Genomic DNA, 17,430 nt, shown 5'->3' with positions numbered 1-17,430 from the left:
CACAGGGGACACACGGGGGTACACAAGGGACATACAGGGGACACACGGGGGTGCACAAGGGACACACAGAGGACACACACGGGGGTCCCCTCAGGCCCCACGTGCCGCTCGCGCCGCGCCCCCTCCCTCTCCTTCCGTCCTCCCCTCCCTCCCTTCGCCGGGGCGGCCGCGCAGGCGCACCGGAGCCCGCCCGGTCCCTATTTCGCGGGCCGCGGCGCCCGCGCCAAATAAGTCTCGGCAGCCCGGTGCGGGCCGTGCGCCTGCGCGGGGCCCCAGAGCCGCGCGGCGGACCCCGCTCGCCCCGGCCCCGCCGCCGCCCTGCCCGCGCCCACCGGAGCGCCCGGACCCCGAGCCCGAGCGGGGCCGGCGGCACCCCGGCCCCAGGTAAGCGCCCGGCGCGGCCTCCGCCCGCCGCGGGGCCTCCGCCGCACGCGCCGCCCGGGTCCCTGCGGAGCGTCAGGACGTTACGGCGGCGGCGGCAGCGCCCGGCCGGCCCCGCGCCCCCCCGCCGCCTCCGCCTCCTCCTCCTCCTCCCGCTCCCTCCTCCTCCTCCTCCTCCTTCCTGCCAGCGGGAGCGCGCCCACGCCCCCCCCCGCCCTGCAATGTGCCCCCCCCACCCCGCCGGGAGCGCGCACCGGGGGCTGGGGGGACACACGGGGCACCCCCGGCTCGGCGGGACCCCCGAGCACCCCCGGCAGCCCGCTCGGAACGGTGTCCCCCGCATGCACCGCCGCGCTCTGCAGCCGCAGCCCCCCCGGCAGCCCCTTCCGTGTTCCCCGTGCTGCCCTCCCTGTACCCCCTGGAGCCCCTTCCCTGTGCCCCCCCCGGTCTCTGCTCTCATGCACATCCCTCTCTGTGCACCCCCAAGTGCCCTCCCTGCACCCACACCTTTGTCCCTCCCTCTGTGCACCCCCTTCACTGCTGTCCCCACTGTGCCCCCCCATTCCAGCCTCCCCCCCTCTCTGCCCTCCTGGTGCTGCACCCCAGAAATCCTTCCCTGCCCTCGCCAGTTGTGCGATGCTTTTTTTTCCTCCCCTTTTATATTTTTTCCCCCACCTCACCCCAGATCTTTCCCGCAGCCCTTGTCCCACTCTCATCACCCTGTGAGGTGCACCAGGAGGGGTGTTTGTGGGCACCCTGACCCTTGTCAGAGCTGGGATGCTCCTCGACACCCCTTGCGCCCCTCCACCACCCCATTGCTCCCTGCTGCTGATGGGGTTTTAGTCACTTTTTAGATGACTTGTGTTTTCAGGCCAGTTTTTCCCCATTCCACACTGGTTCCTCCCTGAAGGCATTTGAGAGGCACATGTGGAGTTCAATCCCATGATGCTGGGCAGGATGTCTGGAGCATCCTGGAACCGGGTGCTGATGCAGAGGCCATTGTGGGTGATGCTAATGCTGCAGGGGGGGTTTGTCCCCAAATGAAGGACAAGGGCAGGGATAGAGTGACAATAAAAATGGAAGGAGCTGAACTGAATGCAGGTGAGCATCTGCACTGCTGTGAAAACTCAAGTGCTGCTGGGCTGGCATGGAGGGGCCAGTCCACCTTGGATAAATCCATGGGCTCCTTGTGGGGTTCCTGTGGATCAGGCAGGTGCTTCTGCAGGGCATGAATCTGGTTGCAAAGTTCCATCAGACGTGTTGGGTCAGGGCCCTGCTCCAGCCGTGTCCTGGGGAAGTGGTGGGAGCTGAGTGGCATCTCTGCCCTGCTCTGTAACGCTGCTTGAAGGATTTCAGGGGGTCTGAGCTTGACCAGCCAGACCTGGACAAGGGGAACCCTTACCTGTCTGTGTGGGCTGCACCAGTACTACAGGAGATGCTTTGTTGGCACTGACTTCTCAATACCTGGGCATGGGCTGATTCGCAGCACTGTGGGCAGCAGGACATGGGAGGGGATTCTCTCTCTCTGCTCTACTCTGGTCAGACCCCTCCTGCAGTGCTGGAACCAGCTCTGGGGCCCTCAACATCAGAAGGATTGAGAGTGAGTCAACAGGAGGCCGTGAACATGCTCTGAGTGCTGGAGCATCTCTGCTCTGGACACAGGCTGGGAGAGCCCTGATGTTCAGCCTGGAAAAGAGAAGGCTTTGAGGAGATCTTGGGAGCACCTTCCAGTGCTTAAAGGGGTTCCTAAAGATCTGGAGAGGGAGTGCTGTCTTAGGTCTATTGCTGATTTATTAGAAATGCACACTTTTAAATAGTTTCCAGATGTCACTTTGTTTCTGAAGGCTTGACATGCTTTTTTAATTTGATTTTATGTGTGTGACTTTGAAGGAGGGAAGAGTCCCTGTTTTTGCCATGGAGGAGACAGTGATGAGCTCCCCTGACAGCACGACATCCTTCTGAGACAGTTGGAAACCACCTTCAAACTGAGTGTCTTCACTGAGTTTTCAGTGGATGCCAGGACCATTTTTTTTGACCTTTCTCATCCTCTGCCCTTCATCTGCTGCCCCACAGTCCCATCCATGCCCATCACACTCACCCAATCTGCAGAGCATGTTGGGTTGAACCTCCCCTCATCCCTGCTGGGATGGAGCACTTGGGGATTTGCTCATCCCCTGCTCTTTAGGGGAGCATGAGGTCCCTGTAGCCCCCTCTCCCTTTGCTCCTGCCCCACCCATGTTCCTTCCACCACCAAGTCCATCAGGGAGACCTTTGGACATGGGGCTTCTCCTTGTTTCTCTGCAGGGATCTGGTGCCCAAGGGCTGTCCCGCTCCTGTGATGGCGACACCGGACGTCAGTGTCCACATGGAGGAGGTGGTGGTGGTGACAACGCCCGACGGCGCCGTGGACAGCAGCGGCATGGAGGAGGTGAAGACCGTGCTGGTCACCACCAATCTGTCCCAGCATGGGTAAGAGACAGGGTTGTGTGCTCAGGGGATGTGCTGGAAGCCCTCCCAGCCGTGGTTGTAGCTGGCTGGGCTGGGAATTAATCCCCTCTGCTCCCTCCTGGATCGTGGCTCGCTGTGGCACCTCAGCGGTGCCTGGGGAGTCTCCAGTGCCTTGTTAGGGTCTTGCTGACACCCCTGGACTCATCCCCAGGGCTGTGCAGCTCTGAGCTTGCAGAGCAGGCTCCACTCTTTGTCTGTTAAAGCTGAGTTACCACTGGTGGCTTTGAGCTGGTGCTACCCAGAGTAAAATGCAGTACAACTTATTTATATATTTATTTATATATAGATGTAGCCAAAAACCAAAACCCCAACCCAAAATATCCTTTTCTGAGTGGATGTGGATGTTGGAATGGACACAAATCTGGTTGGAACAGGACACCAGTAGCTAAATCAATGTTTTCCTGCTGTTTATTTCATGATTACTTCACTGAGCTGTGTACCTCCCAGAGATGAGTCTGGCTGCAGCACAGTGAGGGGGGTGCAGCTGGGCTCCCCTTCCCTGAAGGTGGGGAGTTTGGGGCTGGTTTTCAGCCAAGTTCTGCAGGAACCTCCACTGCCAGCAACAGGGGGGAGAAAGGTGGCCTTGAAACTATGCAGTGCTGAATGGAGAGGCACTGCTCAAAAAAACCCCTGAGTGAACATGTCTGATTGCTCAAGTGCTGCTGCTTTGCCCAATTTCTGCCTTTTTTGTTGGAATTTCAGATTCAGGGCTGCTGTTTGTTCCGATCTGGTCTCTTCAGTGGCAGCTTGGCCACAGCCAAGGAGCCTGGCTGGTGCCTTGAGGGCCCTCGTAGCAACGGGCTCTTTGCTTTATTTCTTTACGTTTTTCATGGGATGGTACTTTGTGTTTTGGGTTTTGCTCTTTCGGTGGGTAGAAAATCCAAGTTCACACGTGGAGCTGGATCCAGGCAGGTTTATCTGATCCGGAAGTCCCTGAACTTGAAATAAGTAGGTGATGAGTGGCTGTTTATTGCTCTCCACAAGAAGATGTTTGTGTCCTTTTCTCAAACTCGTTCTTTGTGTCAGTGCCCTGGGGCTTTGGGCAGGGCAGAAAGGGACAGTGTTTATGTTACAGTGCATTCCCTTTGTGCTGCTCCGATCCAATGGGATAAAACCCATTAACAGATGAATTTCTGGTAGAGAATGGGCAGGGACAGGCAGAGACAAGAGAGCTGTCAATACTGGGATGGGCAGGATCTGCCCAGCTCCTCCTCCATATCCTGAGTCTGTGAGTGCTTCCAAGGGCCTTTTCTGTTCCCAGAAGAGAGGGTGATGGTGGGAAGGGTTCCACTCCTCTTGCTTTCTGTCCCATGGTGACTTCCTTGGCTCCCTCGGTGGAGAAGCAGCCAGATGGGAACTTTGGGATATGTCTGCTCTTGGATGCAGGAGGTTTTCTGGTTGTACAATGGCTATGAGGCTCAGCAGAATCACGTGCAGCATTGTGGTGGTGTCTGGGAACACACATCATGGCAGAGGTTGGCTCAGTGAGTTTGGTTTCCTTTTGCTCTTAGTTCCCCTCCTGTCTGAGTTTGGAAACCTGTTCTCACCCTCTCAGTATCCCCTGGATGGTCAGGAGCAGGACAGCTCCACACAGCAGAGAGGAACATTTGCATTTAGTCACAGCCACGAGCAGAGATACCTTGGCAGGTATGAAGAGATTCCCTGAGGGTTTTCCATGCAGCTCTCTGGAGAAGGGCTGCTGAGGAGGCTTCTGGCTCCCCCATGCTTGGGTGTGGTAGTGGGTCCATGGAAAGGATGTGGATTTTGGGGTCATGGAGCAAAACCTGCCCAACTCCCCTTGCTGCTCAGGGCAGTGGGGCTGGTGGAGGGTGGCAGCACAAGCCACCCACAGTCTCTCCGTGGCCTTGCATGGTCACCTTCACAGGGCTCTGCTCCCACAGCACTGCTGGCTCCCTCTCTCTTTCTCTCAGTTTTCCCTCTGTAGCACCAGTTGGGATCAGGAGAGTGACTTCAGGCATGGACTGAGATCCCTCGGTGGTGGCTCCATCACCACCCACATGGGGAGTTTTCAACTTGCCTTGTATGGCACTTAAACCAAACTCAGCTTGGGGCTGGTGCCTTTTTCTAGTGCTCCTTTGGGTATGGGTTTGCTATTAAAAAAACCCCTATAAAACCAATTGTTAAGAGCTTAATTAGTTCATGTGTTTTTAAGGAAAAGGCAAAGGGAAATGGAAAAATAATAATGAGCAAGAAGCTTTTCTCTTTGGTCTGCAATTAGAAGGGATCAGTGCTTGGTGCTCTGACAAGGTGCTTGTGTTTCTGATCAGCATCCCCAGCTCAGTGTTCTGGGGGGGACTTTTCCCTCTCAGTTTCCAGAGGAGGCAGAAGAGAGGAGAGTGGAGATGCCAGCCTGGTTTGTTATCCACACGTGCTTTCTTCTCTGCCTCCCATCTGGTTTGTGGATCCTCTTGGGGAGGAAGGCGAGAACCATCCTCCCTGGGCTTTGTCATGGCAACCAGCAAAGGCAAGACCAGCTCGGGGGGCTGCACTGCTGGGGCTTGGAAGGTCTTTGTGTTTTTTTCCTGCATCTGCCTCAGTCTGTTCTTCTGGAATGGGATGGGAGAAGCATTGTGGAGACATCGCCTTTTTTGTGGTTTTCTCTCCTCCCCAGTTGTATCTCCATGGTAGACACAGACATTAGTTGCTTGAATTTTTCATACAAGCTTGGAGTTGGTTTGTTTGTTTTCCTCTGGAGGTTTAAGGCGTGGGCTGGGTTGTTCCTCCCCCTCCAGTTGTGCCTTTTGGTCATTTTTCGGAGCAGTGCAAATGTGATGTAGTCCTGGAGGAAGCTGTTTCAGGTGCTGGCTTTCTGCTGGGAGGTTTCTTCCAGGTAAGTTGGTGGAGGTTCTTGGTCTAGTGGCAGGTGGAGGCTGGTCAGGGCTGTGGGCTGCTGGGCGGTGGTGGCTCCCTCTGGCACCCTGCTGAAGTGGCACTGCTGGCTTTTCTCCAAATGTACCTGGAGATGTGCAAGAACCCAGCAGCAAACTGATGGGGAAAAAACCAGATGACAGTTCTTCTATTCTTCTTTCAGACTGCCCCTTTTGTACTACTCCTCTGTGCTCAGATGCCTTAACTCAAAATTTACCATTTTGAGTCCTTTTGTGTTACCCATCCCCTTCCCCTCGCAGGGCTCTGGGCTGTTGGTTGCTGGGAGCTGCAGAGGCAGCGTGAGGTCCATCCCTGTTCTGTCACAGCTGGATCTGCCCCCAGCTCTCTCCTCTCTGGAGCAGCATCTCTAAGTTACTCACCTGGTGAGGCTGAGCTGCCGCCCACACCTTCCTTATCTCTGTGCTGCTCCCCACAGGTACCTGCCCTGCAGCTGCTGAGGGGAGGGATGCTTTGAAGCTGCAATTCCACCCTGGAGCTGTGTTAGGAGCCAGGATGGAAAAACCAGTTGCTCTTGAATTTCCTTGTCCCCGTGGTGTGGCACCACAGGCGGTAAATGCACTTGCCAGTGAGTCACTGGGACCGTCTTTTTATTCACCCATGGTACCAAACTGGGGTAGATTTCAGGTTTGTTTTCTCTGTACAGTCTTCCTAAAAAGTTTGTATGGCTGAAGTATGTGAAGAGCTAATTGTGTTTACCCCTCCTGCCCCTGCAGGACAAGTTTGATGTAGCAAGTCCTCATCTTCAATAACACTACCAAACATACATCTTAAAAGCAGGGTAGATTTAGAAGGGAATTGAGGAAGAAATTCTGCCCTGTGAGGATGGTGGGGCACTGGCACAGGTTGCCCAAGAAGCTGTGGATGCCCCATCCCTGGAAGTGTTGAAGCACAAGTCAAATGAGGCTTGGAGCCACCTGGTGGAGTGGAAGATGTCCCTGCCCCTGGCAGGGGATTTGGAATCAGATGGTCTTCAAGGTCTCTTCCAACCCAAACCATTTTGTTATTCTATGAAAACCCATTAGGAGTGTCCCTGCTGAGTGCTGGCTGTGACTCACAGGTCGGATCCGTAAGGGGACCAAATGGGGGATGATACCAGTTGAGGGAGTGAGGAGCATGTCCCAGGTCACAGCCCTAAATGCCTGTTCCCTCAGAGTGTGCACCAAAGCTTGTTCAAAAGGCCTGAGGCTCTGTGTGACACAGTGAGAGCTGGGATAAGAGAACAGTGAGGGTGTGGGTGCTCTGCAGCACCCACTGTGTGACTCCATGTGCAAGGCACCAAGAGAAGGTGGAGATCTCCGCTGTGGTGAGAATGGAAGCAGTTGGATAGCCAGCTATGAGTGAATATCAGGTATATTGAGTTGTAAGATGCTCAGAGATTGGATTCTGAGGGTCTATAGCTCATGTTAATGTCATTTCTGCTCACAGATCTGCTCTGGGTTTTGTCAAACTGCTTTATAGCATCTCTGTGGCTCCTTGAGGTTCTGCTCCCACAAGCATCCTGCATACCAGGGGATTCAACCAGTCCTTTGCCCAGACAGCAGCAGCATGTTTCACACATGTTTTTCCTGGGGAAATCTCAAGCAAAGCTGCCAGAAGCTGGCATTGACTTCTGAGCAAGGGGCTGTGCTGACAGCATCCCTCCACGCCAGCTCTCCAGCATGGTCTGGGCTGGAGGCAGCTCCGTGGGGCTGAGATTAAAAGGGAGGCAAGGCAGAGCCAGCCAAGCTGCTGACAGGGGCCTGCCTGCTGTGGAGCTCTTCATCTCCACATGGAAAAATGGAGCTGAGCCTCCCAAACCCAGAGCTGACTTTTAGCTCTTGTGGGGAAATGTGGTCCAAGGGACTTCTGAGGCAGGATCTCCACGGGGATCGGGTGTGGGGGTGGCACGGCCACATGGTTTAAGAATGTCTCTGACTCTCTTTCCAGTGGTGACATAAATGAAGACACTCTGGAGACTGAAAATGCAGCTGCTGCGGCTGCTGCCGCTTTCACGGCCTCCACACACCTGAAGGAAGCGGTTCTAGGTAGGTCAGCTCCTTCCATAGCCCCTTGGTTGTGCTGTGCCAGCTCCACCACTCCAAATGGGGCACAACCCTGCTCTGGTGCTGGCTGAGCAAGTCTGGGCACTGTTGTGCAGAGGTGATGTTCTCCTCTTGGACTTGGGGATACTCTCCCCGGGGATACAAGGGAGCCCAGCAGGCAGCAGGGTTGGGTGGCCAGGAGGGAGCTGGCAGTGCCTGGCTGGGCTGCTGCTGCCCTCTCCTGGTCCGGGATGAGTCTCCATGCCCAGCCATCCCTGGCTTCTGCCCTTCCACCTTGCCACAGGGATGGCAGTTTTGCAGCAAACTCACTGGCTTTGGTTACAAATAAAAGTAAATATAAGGGGCAAAGACTGTGGCTGGCTGGGCTGGAGTTGAGTTCAAACTCTAAAGCCAGGGGTGTCTCCACCTGAATAACATCATTCCCTTCTTTTTTATCAAGCATGAGGCCACTGAATTCTCAGGTTCCATGTGCTCAGCTGCAGCCAGGTTGGCTTAAATGTTCCTGGGCTGTTTTACCTAAGAAATTTGGGTGGTTGGATGCTTTAGCAGCAAAGCGAGTGTTTGTCCACAAACCCCAATACACTCCATCATGCAACATCCACCCTTTTTCATTCTTGAGTTTCAAAACTGCTTCTCACTGCATATGTGCCCTGGGGAGGTGAATGAGGGGCTGTGGCTCATGTTTCTTTTTGATCTGTCCCTTCCTCTGATCCCTGTGAGAAGTGAAGATGGCTGAAGATGAGGACAGTTTGGAGGCAGAGATTGTCTACCCCATCACCTGCGGGGACAGCAAAGCCAACCTCATCTGGAGGAAGTTTGTGTGCCCTGGGATCAATGTGAAGTGTGTGCAGGTGAGACCAGAGAGCTCAACACTGGGCTCATGCCTTCCCATGCCTGTGTCGTGGGCTCTCCTGGCCTGTCCTGGTTGTGATGAGCTTTGGTAGCTGCTTTGCATCAGAATCATGCCATGGTGGGAAAGGAGGAAATTTTCCTGCTACTGCGGTGCCTGGTGTTTTTCTTGGCCAAGTTGAGCAGCACTGGCCAGAGAGATATTGCCTCAGCTAAATGCTGTGTTGGAGAGTTTGAGAAATTTGGGCACATCCAGTATCTGCTCAGTTAGAAAGTTGATAGTTTGAGAAGTGGGGACCTGTTGAAGAGCTCCTACAGCATCCTGGGTAGCTCATGGTTAACATTTGCATGAATTCAGGAACATACCATGAGCGAGCCATTGCTGGCATTTTTACACAGCCTAAACAATACTCTGCTGAGGGAGAGTCTCACTGGGCTCTGCTGCAAGAGGGCTCCCAAAGGATGGTCCTTTTCCTTCCTAGGAGTGATGGTCTTCTCCATCTCCAAGGCAGAGGACAGGTACTGCTGCAGGTAATGCTGCTGTCACCTAAAATTCATCCTCTGCACTGAAGCCCATGTTCTTGTTCAGAGGAGCAGTTTCTCATGCACTAATAGTGGCATTGGTCAACATGGGCATGGAAAAGGGGAGGCCTGGATTTGGGAAATCCTTTGAGACAGGCTGTAAGGCAGCTTTTTAGAGAGCTGCCTGTCTGACAGCTGGACTTGAGGAACTTGAAGGGCTTTTCCAACCTTAATGATTCAATAATTCTCTGATTCTGCAGGTTGCTGTTAGGTCAGCACGTGTGTTCAGGCGTGGCTGGGTGTGTAGGGCAGTAAAAGAAAGGGAAAGAGTTGGCACGGTGTGTGCCAGCTCCCTGGAGCTGGTTTTCCATAGAAATGGGTGTGTGCTGCGAAAGGTTCCACTGATACCAACAGTTGGGCTCAGGAGCAGGAAGTCAAAGACCAAATGGGCTTCTTTCCTCTCTCCTGTGGGGCATGATGTGTCTCTGGCCAAAGATGTTACTGATCCAGCTTTTGCTGAGTCCACTGTTAGTAGGAGTGTGAGCAGCTCCCTGCTGTTAATGATACTTTGCACAGGCTATGGGTGTTTTTTCCCAGCTGTCCTGCCTGGGCTTGGCCCTTCCAAACTCACACACACCCCCAAGCCCTTGGCTTTGGGCAGCTGTTAACTAACCATCCGTGACAGGAATGTTTGGCCTTAATCTTTTTGACTCAATCAGGGTTCTCTGAGTGGGGAAGTGTCAGCCACCTCTTTGGTGGTGTGTGTTGAACTGCACGTGGAGGCTGCGGTGCAGCTGCACCCACTGCTGGGCACTGGGAAATGCCCTGGGCTTATGGCTCGTGGCACTGATGTTGCACCTCTGCCTTCTGCAGTTTGATGATCACCTAATTAGCCCCAAGGAGTTTGTCCACCTGGCAGGCAAGTCCACCCTGAAGGATTGGAAGCGGGCGATCCGGATGAACGGGATCATGCTCCGGTGAGTCTCTTCCTTTGTATCTGTGGACTCTTCTTTCTGGGAGATAGTGGTGGGGTAGAACAGAGCCTTTGGCAGTCGTTTTCCTGCTGAGGGAGCAAATGAGCCACTAAACATCTGTTTTAATGTTTGCCCCAGATGTGGTCAGCCCAATGACTTTGCTCTGTCCTTGTGCCTAAGGAATAATTTGGGGTAAGAAATATTTCTCTGGTCTTTTTAGGGCTTGAACCACACTGAGATCCCAGCTGGTGTAAGGACATTGGAAATTTTAATGGCCCCTGGTGGTCAGGCTCTGCTGTCTGTGGGTTCCCAGTGTGACCCACCAAATGGAATTTGTCTGGTTATCACTAATGCTCTGGTTGCAGCACATCTGCTTGATATCCCTTGGCAAAAAAAAAAAGGTTCTTTATGCAACCATTTATCTTGTCTAGTCTTAACTACCGTAATTCGATTCTTCTATAGTCTTCCTGAACACCAGCCTGTGATTTAATTAAAGTCTGTCTCTGCCTTTGGGCAGGATAAAAAAGCATCTCCTCTTTCTCCAGGAATCATCAGTGGCTTTGTGCTCTTTTCACAGGGTGACATTGCCTCTCCCTGCATTCTTCTGCTTCAATGCAGGCATCTCCTGTATTCCTCATATTCCTCTTAAGCAGCTTTTGCTCCACGTAGATTTTGCATAATAGGCTTAGGCTTTGACAAGGCAGCGCTTTGAGGGGGGAAAAACTTCAAGAGGAATGTGTGAAGGCAAGCCCAGCAGTCCATGGGAGCAAATCTTGGGAAGCTCAGGGGTTTGTTGGCCAGCAAGGCCTGGGAATGCTTTGGAGACAACGTGCTTAGACTGGGAAGATCCTGTGTGCCAATGTTGCCACTCCCTTTGCTTGAGATGAGACCTGATTTTAGTTTATAAGTAGGGTTATGCCCAGTCTCTTTTTGAGGTATAGAGTCAGAAAGGGAGGGAAGGAAGAGGCTCTCTGCAGTTTCACTATGAACTGAGACTTGAGCTGCCCCTTTGGCTGGAAGCTGCAGCTTCTGAGGGGATGTGCTGTTGCACCAGATAGGGACTGTCCCTTCCCCTTCTTCCCACGACAAACAAGTTCATCAGTTCCAGCAAGGGCTCCTGTTGCCTCTGAGAAGTTTGGTGTGAAAGCTGCCAGAAGCTGCATCTCAGAGCTCTTGCTGATGTGCCTGTCCCTGTGCTTGCTTCCTGTCTTTCAGGAAGATCATGGACTCAGGAGAGCTGGATTTCTACCAGCACACCAAGGTCTGTTCCAACACCTGCCGGAGCACCAAAATTGACCTGACTGGAGCCAGGGTGTCCCTGACCAGCCAGACATCGACCGAGTACATCCCTCTGACTCCTGCCTCTGCCGATGGTACGTCCAGCCATTCCCCACACCCTGAGCAGGGGCTTGGAAGCAGCAAAGCACACCAACTGTACTCTGTCACCAAGGTCCCTTATGGCTGGAGCTGCCCTTCTGCCTTTCCCAAAACCAGGCAGCTGAAGCAGAGCAATTATGTCTAGTTGTTGCTCAGTGAAGTTCCCTTCTGCCCTCACTGCTGGTCAGGCTGTGTCCATAGGGATCAGCTCAGCTTCTTCCATTGCACAGGGTGTCCAGTTAGGAGTCCCTTCTCCTCACAGCTCTAATCTGACTTCTTCCAGAATAATTTAGAGGTTTTAGAGGCTTGCTCATTGATTAGGTTTGATGAAAGGTTAAAGAGAACTGGGAGACCCAGCAGATTATTATTTCATCTGCACTTGTAAATGTATATCATAAAAGTGAGATTTAAATGATGTGGTTATGTAGCTGTAACCATGAAATCAATGGCTCTAAGCTGAAAGAGGGTAGATTTAGATGGGTTGTTGGGGAGAAATTCTGCCCTGTGAGGGTGGTGAGCAAGCACAGGTTGCCCAGAGAAGCTGTGGCTGCTGCATCCCTGGAAGTATTCAAGGCCAGGTTGGACAAGGCTTGGAGCAACCTGGGCTAGCGGAAGGTGTCCCTGCCCATGGAGCTGGAATAAGGTGAGCTTTGAGGTCCCTTCCAACCCAAACCATTCTCTGAATTTAACCTGTAATTACAGGCATATATTTTATTGGAACGCTTTTTAATTTTGAAGGACTGTATTTCTTAACAACTTTTGCTTCTGATCATTAAGAACAGCCCCCAAAGTACCCCACATCCTGAGCTCCTAGTGGTGCCTCTGAGACAGGGTAAGCCCCTTGGCTGACTCTCCAGAGTTCCCATGGCACCACATCCTGGTGTTGTGGTGGGAGGGTGATGCCAATGCACAGCACAGGCTGCTCCAAACCCTCCTGTTAAACACGGGCATCAGCTCACCAGTGGGAGACGCTTCCCATACCACTGGGCTGTGCTGGAGTAACGAGAGCCCCAAAGGCTGTGGAGTAAAGGAGCAGAGTGATTGGATTTAGTGGCAGCAGCTGAGCATTCCAAACACTCTGCACAGCTCCGTGGGGCTCTGGCCAGATTCCCATCAAGCCCGCTCCTGCGCACGGCTTGAATGACGCCGGTTCCTTGGCTCTATGGTAACAAAACTGCTGAGATTTGGCAGAGCTGGAGGGAGGGAGGGAGCCCTCCTGCATCCCTGCACAGCTGGGGGGCTGCTCTTCCCTTCAGAGGCTTTAGAAACCCCTCAGGCAAACAGTGGCTGGGTAAAAAGGACTGCCAAAAAACTCAGACTCTAAATCTGTTTGACTTTTGCCCTGAGCAGCACTGGTGTGTTTGCAGAGGAAAATGGGAAGGAAATGCTGCTCTTGAGCATGTGTTCTTGTGCTGCAAGGGTTGCAGGAGTAATCCCTGGGGGATTGCACTCCAGTGTGGAAGAAAAAGTACAGCTGGCACAGCAACCATTGGGCGTCTCCCTCTGTTCAGTGTTGAGAGTTGGATTCAAACAAAAGTGATCCTGTGCAATAGAAAGGAGAAGTCACATGCAGCAAGGGAGTGCTTCCCTTGGAAACAGCACGTGAAAATACAGGGAAAAATCAGGACTTGGGAATTTTTTTTCTTCTCTTTTTTGCTATTGGTTGCAGTGAACGGATCCCCAGCTACAATAACCATAGAAACATGTGAGGATGCCAGTGATTGGAGCACCAGCATCGGAGGTATGGCTTGGGAATCCTGCTGGGCTCGGCCCAGCCAGGGGGAGGAGATGTGGGGAAAGAGGAAAGTAGCAGGGATGAGGAGCAGGAAGGACCCTCTTGCCAGATCAGCCTTGCATGACCCTCCAGTGTGATTATTCCTTCGCTGCTTATGGGGCAAAGCTCTGCATTGTTTCCCACCGGTGTGCAGGCTGGCTGCAGCATCACCTGGGGGTGAAGTTGTTTCCAAGCACTAAGATGTCAAAGCCAGGGCCAAATGTGGCTCTAGGAGGGGAAAAAATTTCTATCAGAGTCATAAAATTGTTCTTTTCCTTGATATGCTCTGGACAATGGGCTTTTCTGTAGCATCAGTGTCCTGTTTGTGTGGGACAGGAGCTGGGAGAGCATGTCCTTCTCCAGCTGCCCCTCCTTTGGGCCCACACTCTGGTGGGCTTTGCCCCAGCCCCCTGACCTCCAGCCCAGCAGGACTGCCCCCCTGCAGGGGTGTCCACAGGGAACCCACAGCGGTTCACCATTAAATCCCTGCAGAGGATTTTGAGGTTCTTGCTTTCTCTTTCTCCAGATGACACCTTTGCTTTTTGGCAAGGTCTGAAGGACACAGGTCTTCTGGAAGAAGTGATCCATGAGTTCCAGCAGGAGTTGGTAGAGACCATGAAGGGCTTGCAGCAGCGAGCACAGGATCCCCCACTGCAGCTTGGTGGTAAGGACCTGGGCACAGGGAGAGGGGCTTGTGGATTTTTTTCTCCTGGGGGATATCTGGTTGGCACTACAGGGACATGGCTCATCAGAAAAAAAATCCCATTTTTGGCTGGTTCCTGGGCAGGCTCTTGGCTGCACTCAGGGATGCTTCAGATGACCTCAGTTCTCCAATTGCCTGTGCCAGGGGCTTCCTCTCTGCTGGCTTTGGGTCTGGACAAATGCTTGGCTTGGGAACTGAGGTGGAATTTAGGCCATCTGAATAATGATACTTCAAGCAGCTACTGTGCCAGCAGATTCCTTATCACCCTGGCTAGGCAGGAGAGGACTGTTTACACACTGGGGTCCTCTTGCCCTTTCTCATGGCTTCTGCCTTCTCCTCTTCCCCAGCCTCTTGCATTACCCTCCCTCAGATTTTGGCTGTCTCAGCTGGACGTGTTTGCTGTTGTGTGGTTTTTTCCAAGCCGTAAGTAGCTTGCATGGGGAATTTTGCTTCCTCAAAGATCTGTGTCTTGTTTTTAAGATGCTGTTTTACTCAACAACGTAGTCCAGAACTTTGGTATGCTGGATCTGGTCAAGAAGGTCCTGGCCAGCCACAAGTGCCAGATGGATCGCTCGAGGGAGCAGTACACACGGGATTTGGCAGGTATGGCCCCAGACACACTGGGGTGACACTGGTCATCGCTGCCAGTGCCTTATCTTTTGGGCTAAGAGAGTGGGGTTTATGTTAAAGCTGGTGTTTGTTAAACCAGCCGTGGTGGGACAGCCTTCTCAGTCCCTGGGAAGCTTGTGCAGGGTCCAGTTTGAGCCAAACCTCTTCTCTCTCCAGCTCTGGAGCAGCAGTGTGATGAGCACCGCAAGCGAGCGAAGGAGCTGAAGAACAAATCACAGCATCTCAACAACGTCCTGATGACCCTCACTCCTGTTTCCGTCCCCACACCTCTGAAACGTCCCAGGCTGACCAGGGCCACCTCTGGACCAGCTGCCATCACCTCCCAAGTCCTGTCCCAGCCGGCACAGCTCGCCGTCACCCCCGGCGTGCCAGTCTCTCAGATTGCCAATCTCCCTCTCGGCAAAGTGGTCTCGGCCCTCCCACCCTCAGTGCTGGGGAAGAGCCCATCCCAGCCCCCAGCTGCCAGCTCCCCAGCCTCCCCACTGCTGGGGGGGTACACAGTGCTGGCCTCCGCCGGCTCCACCTTCCCTGGCACGGTGGAGATCCACCCGGACGCTTCCAACCTGACGGTGCTGAGCACGGCCGCGGTCCAGGACGGCAGCACAGTGGTGAAGGTGGTGAGCCCCTTCCAGCTCCTGACGCTGCCAGGACTCGGCACAACCATCCAGAATGTGACACAAATAGCTCCTGGTGGGAGCACGGTTGTGACTGTCCCGTCCGGTGCCACCGAGGCCACCGGGGACGAGCACGCTGCCGCCGCCATCGAGGTGACCGCAGTGGCCGACGAGGCAGAGCAGAAGTGAGAGGGGGGACTTGCCTGGAGGGACGCTGGCCGTGCCACTCTGGGGGGAACTGCCTCTTCTCTGGCTGCACTGTGGGACGAGGAGTGGTGTCACGAGGAGCACGGGCTGACAAGACTCAGAGTGGCTCGTGTTGGGAGCAAGGAGGTTCAGGTCAGAGGAAGAGGGGGGAGGAAGGATTCTCAGAGAAGGGAATGGCAAAAATGCTCTGCCCTGTTTGGAGGAGAGAAGGAAAAAGAGCTTATTTTTTTATAAAGCTTTCCTCCCCTGTTCTCTTGGAATAGTTATCCTGCTCTGGCTTGTCAACACTGCCTCACTGGCAGGCACAGCCAGAGCAGTGTCCATCAGAGGAGTGGACAGGAGCAAAAGAAAGAGCAAATGAAGCTGCCAAGGGGTCTGGCATGAGGGGAGCTTGCTGCTCCCTGTCCCTGGGGACTGCAGGGATGGAGAGGGACTGCCAAGAGCAGGAATTCCATGGATATGTACAATCATGGACGCCAGGAAGGGCTCTCTGGCAGTGCAGGTGCAGGCCCTGGGAGCTTGGGTTCTGTGTGTGACACTGGTTCTTTTGGGTGGCAGAAACAAGTGGGAGCTGTTGTGACAGTGGTAGTGATCATGGCGGTTGCCCAGGTCTCCTGGGGAAAGGAGCGGGAAGAGAGAAACCCAGAGCGCCGGGAAGAGCTGTGACTTCTGAGGATTTAGGGTCCTTTTCTAGTTTTCTCAAAAAGAAAAAAAAAATCCATTCTTTGGGATTTTTTTAAGCCAACGGCGATTTTTAAGCCCTGGTTGGGCAGCTCATTCTGCATGGCAGAGCCGTACTGCTGAAGGTGCAGAGCTGAGCCGAGGAGCAAACGCCTCCTCCCGAGGGGGACCCTGCTGTCCTTGTCCCCAGCATCCCACCGGGCACCTCATCCTGTGGGAGCCGGGCACTGCCGTTCCCTCCCTGCCAGGTTTGAGCAGCTGTGCTGTAAACGGGGTGTTTGACCCCCCAGGACTCCTTCAGCCACCCTACTCGCTGTGGCTCACCAGGTCCCATCGCTGGGCACAGTGATGCTCACGCTGTCTCTGGCTGGAAGGAGTCGGGTGCTTGGAGTGTTGGGGTTTCTCCAAACTTAATCTGGCAACAGCAGCAGCGACAGGTCACTTTAATGAATAAATATTTTTTTGAAAGAGTGTTTCTGGTTTATTGTGTTCCTGCATCTGGGTGCCACAGATGGGGTTGCAAAGGGGGCTAAGGCAGCACAGGAACACGTTTTATTAAATAGAAATGTACGTGTCCACTGGTCTCTCTCTGGCTGTGGGTGTGCAGGGAGCCTGAAATGTGACTCCAAAGTCTGGCTGGACTGGCTGCACCCAGTGCTGATAACCACTGGTCCCCAAGCTGTCTTTGGAGGAGTCTGACACGTAATCAGGAGGAAAAGTGATCTATTCCTCTGAGGCACTAGATTTTTTTTTCACTTCAGCTGAGGCTGAGCCCGGCCGCAGCTGAGGAGGAGTCCTGCCTTATCAGAGGTTTTTGCCTCCCAGCTGCCTGCTGTTAAGATAGTGCAGTCATAACTGTGTACTTGGGACAGCAGTAGCGTGTCAGACCGAGGAAATAAAAAGGGTTGTGATCACCCTGAGCTGCCTTTTGCATCTCCAGCATGAGCAGCAGTGCTGAGCCACACCTGGGGTGTGTTTCCAGCCCAAATCCCCCAGCTCCCATGCCTGTGACGGTGAGTGAAGGTCCCTCTGCACCTCAGGGACTCCTTTCCCCAGCAGTGCTGGGGCTGGAAAACCGTGCTGGCTTTGCCCAGCCCTGGAGAACTGTGGGCCAACTACTCCAGCCATCTCTGCTTTGGACAAACTTATCCAGGTTATCCAGGGACTGTGGGAGAGGGGATGGCTGGAGGGACCTCCTGGCTCCTCTCCAAGGGTATCTGAGAGGTGGCGTGAGAGCATCAGGTGGGGCAGTTTGTGG

The 17,430-nt window shown here is 53.8% G+C and overlaps 1 protein-coding gene across 3 annotated transcripts; it reads left to right on the top strand.

Annotated features, from left to right (window-relative positions):
• Nucleotides 1–218: 218 nt before the first annotated feature.
• On the top strand, nucleotides 219–16,606 carry GMEB2 (glucocorticoid modulatory element binding protein 2). 3 transcript variants are annotated; one of them, XM_071573129.1, is made up of 10 exons: nucleotides 219–384; nucleotides 2,686–2,850; nucleotides 7,726–7,823; nucleotides 8,565–8,692; nucleotides 10,086–10,189; nucleotides 11,402–11,559; nucleotides 13,233–13,304; nucleotides 13,888–14,001; nucleotides 14,521–14,643; nucleotides 14,827–16,606. In XM_071573129.1, the coding sequence occupies exons 2-10, from the start codon at nucleotides 2,720–2,722 to the stop codon at nucleotides 15,471–15,473; spliced, it is 1,575 nt and encodes a 524-aa protein (XP_071429230.1). In that variant the 5' UTR covers nucleotides 219–384; nucleotides 2,686–2,719; the 3' UTR covers nucleotides 15,474–16,606. The 3 variants fall into 3 exon arrangements, with proteins under 3 accessions (XP_071429230.1, XP_071429229.1, XP_071429231.1); XM_071573128.1 differs by having other exon boundaries at nucleotides 13,864–14,001; XM_071573130.1 differs by lacking the exons at nucleotides 219–384; nucleotides 2,686–2,850 and having other exon boundaries at nucleotides 7,757–7,823; nucleotides 8,570–8,692; nucleotides 13,864–14,001.
• Nucleotides 16,607–17,430: the final 824 nt, after the last annotated feature.

This window comes from Pithys albifrons, chromosome 18, assembly GCF_047495875.1.
Source record: "Pithys albifrons albifrons isolate INPA30051 chromosome 18, PitAlb_v1, whole genome shotgun sequence".
In the NCBI taxonomy this organism is placed as follows: Eukaryota; Metazoa; Chordata; class Aves; order Passeriformes; family Thamnophilidae; genus Pithys; species Pithys albifrons.
This window is presented reverse-complemented; position numbering and strand designations above follow the sequence as displayed.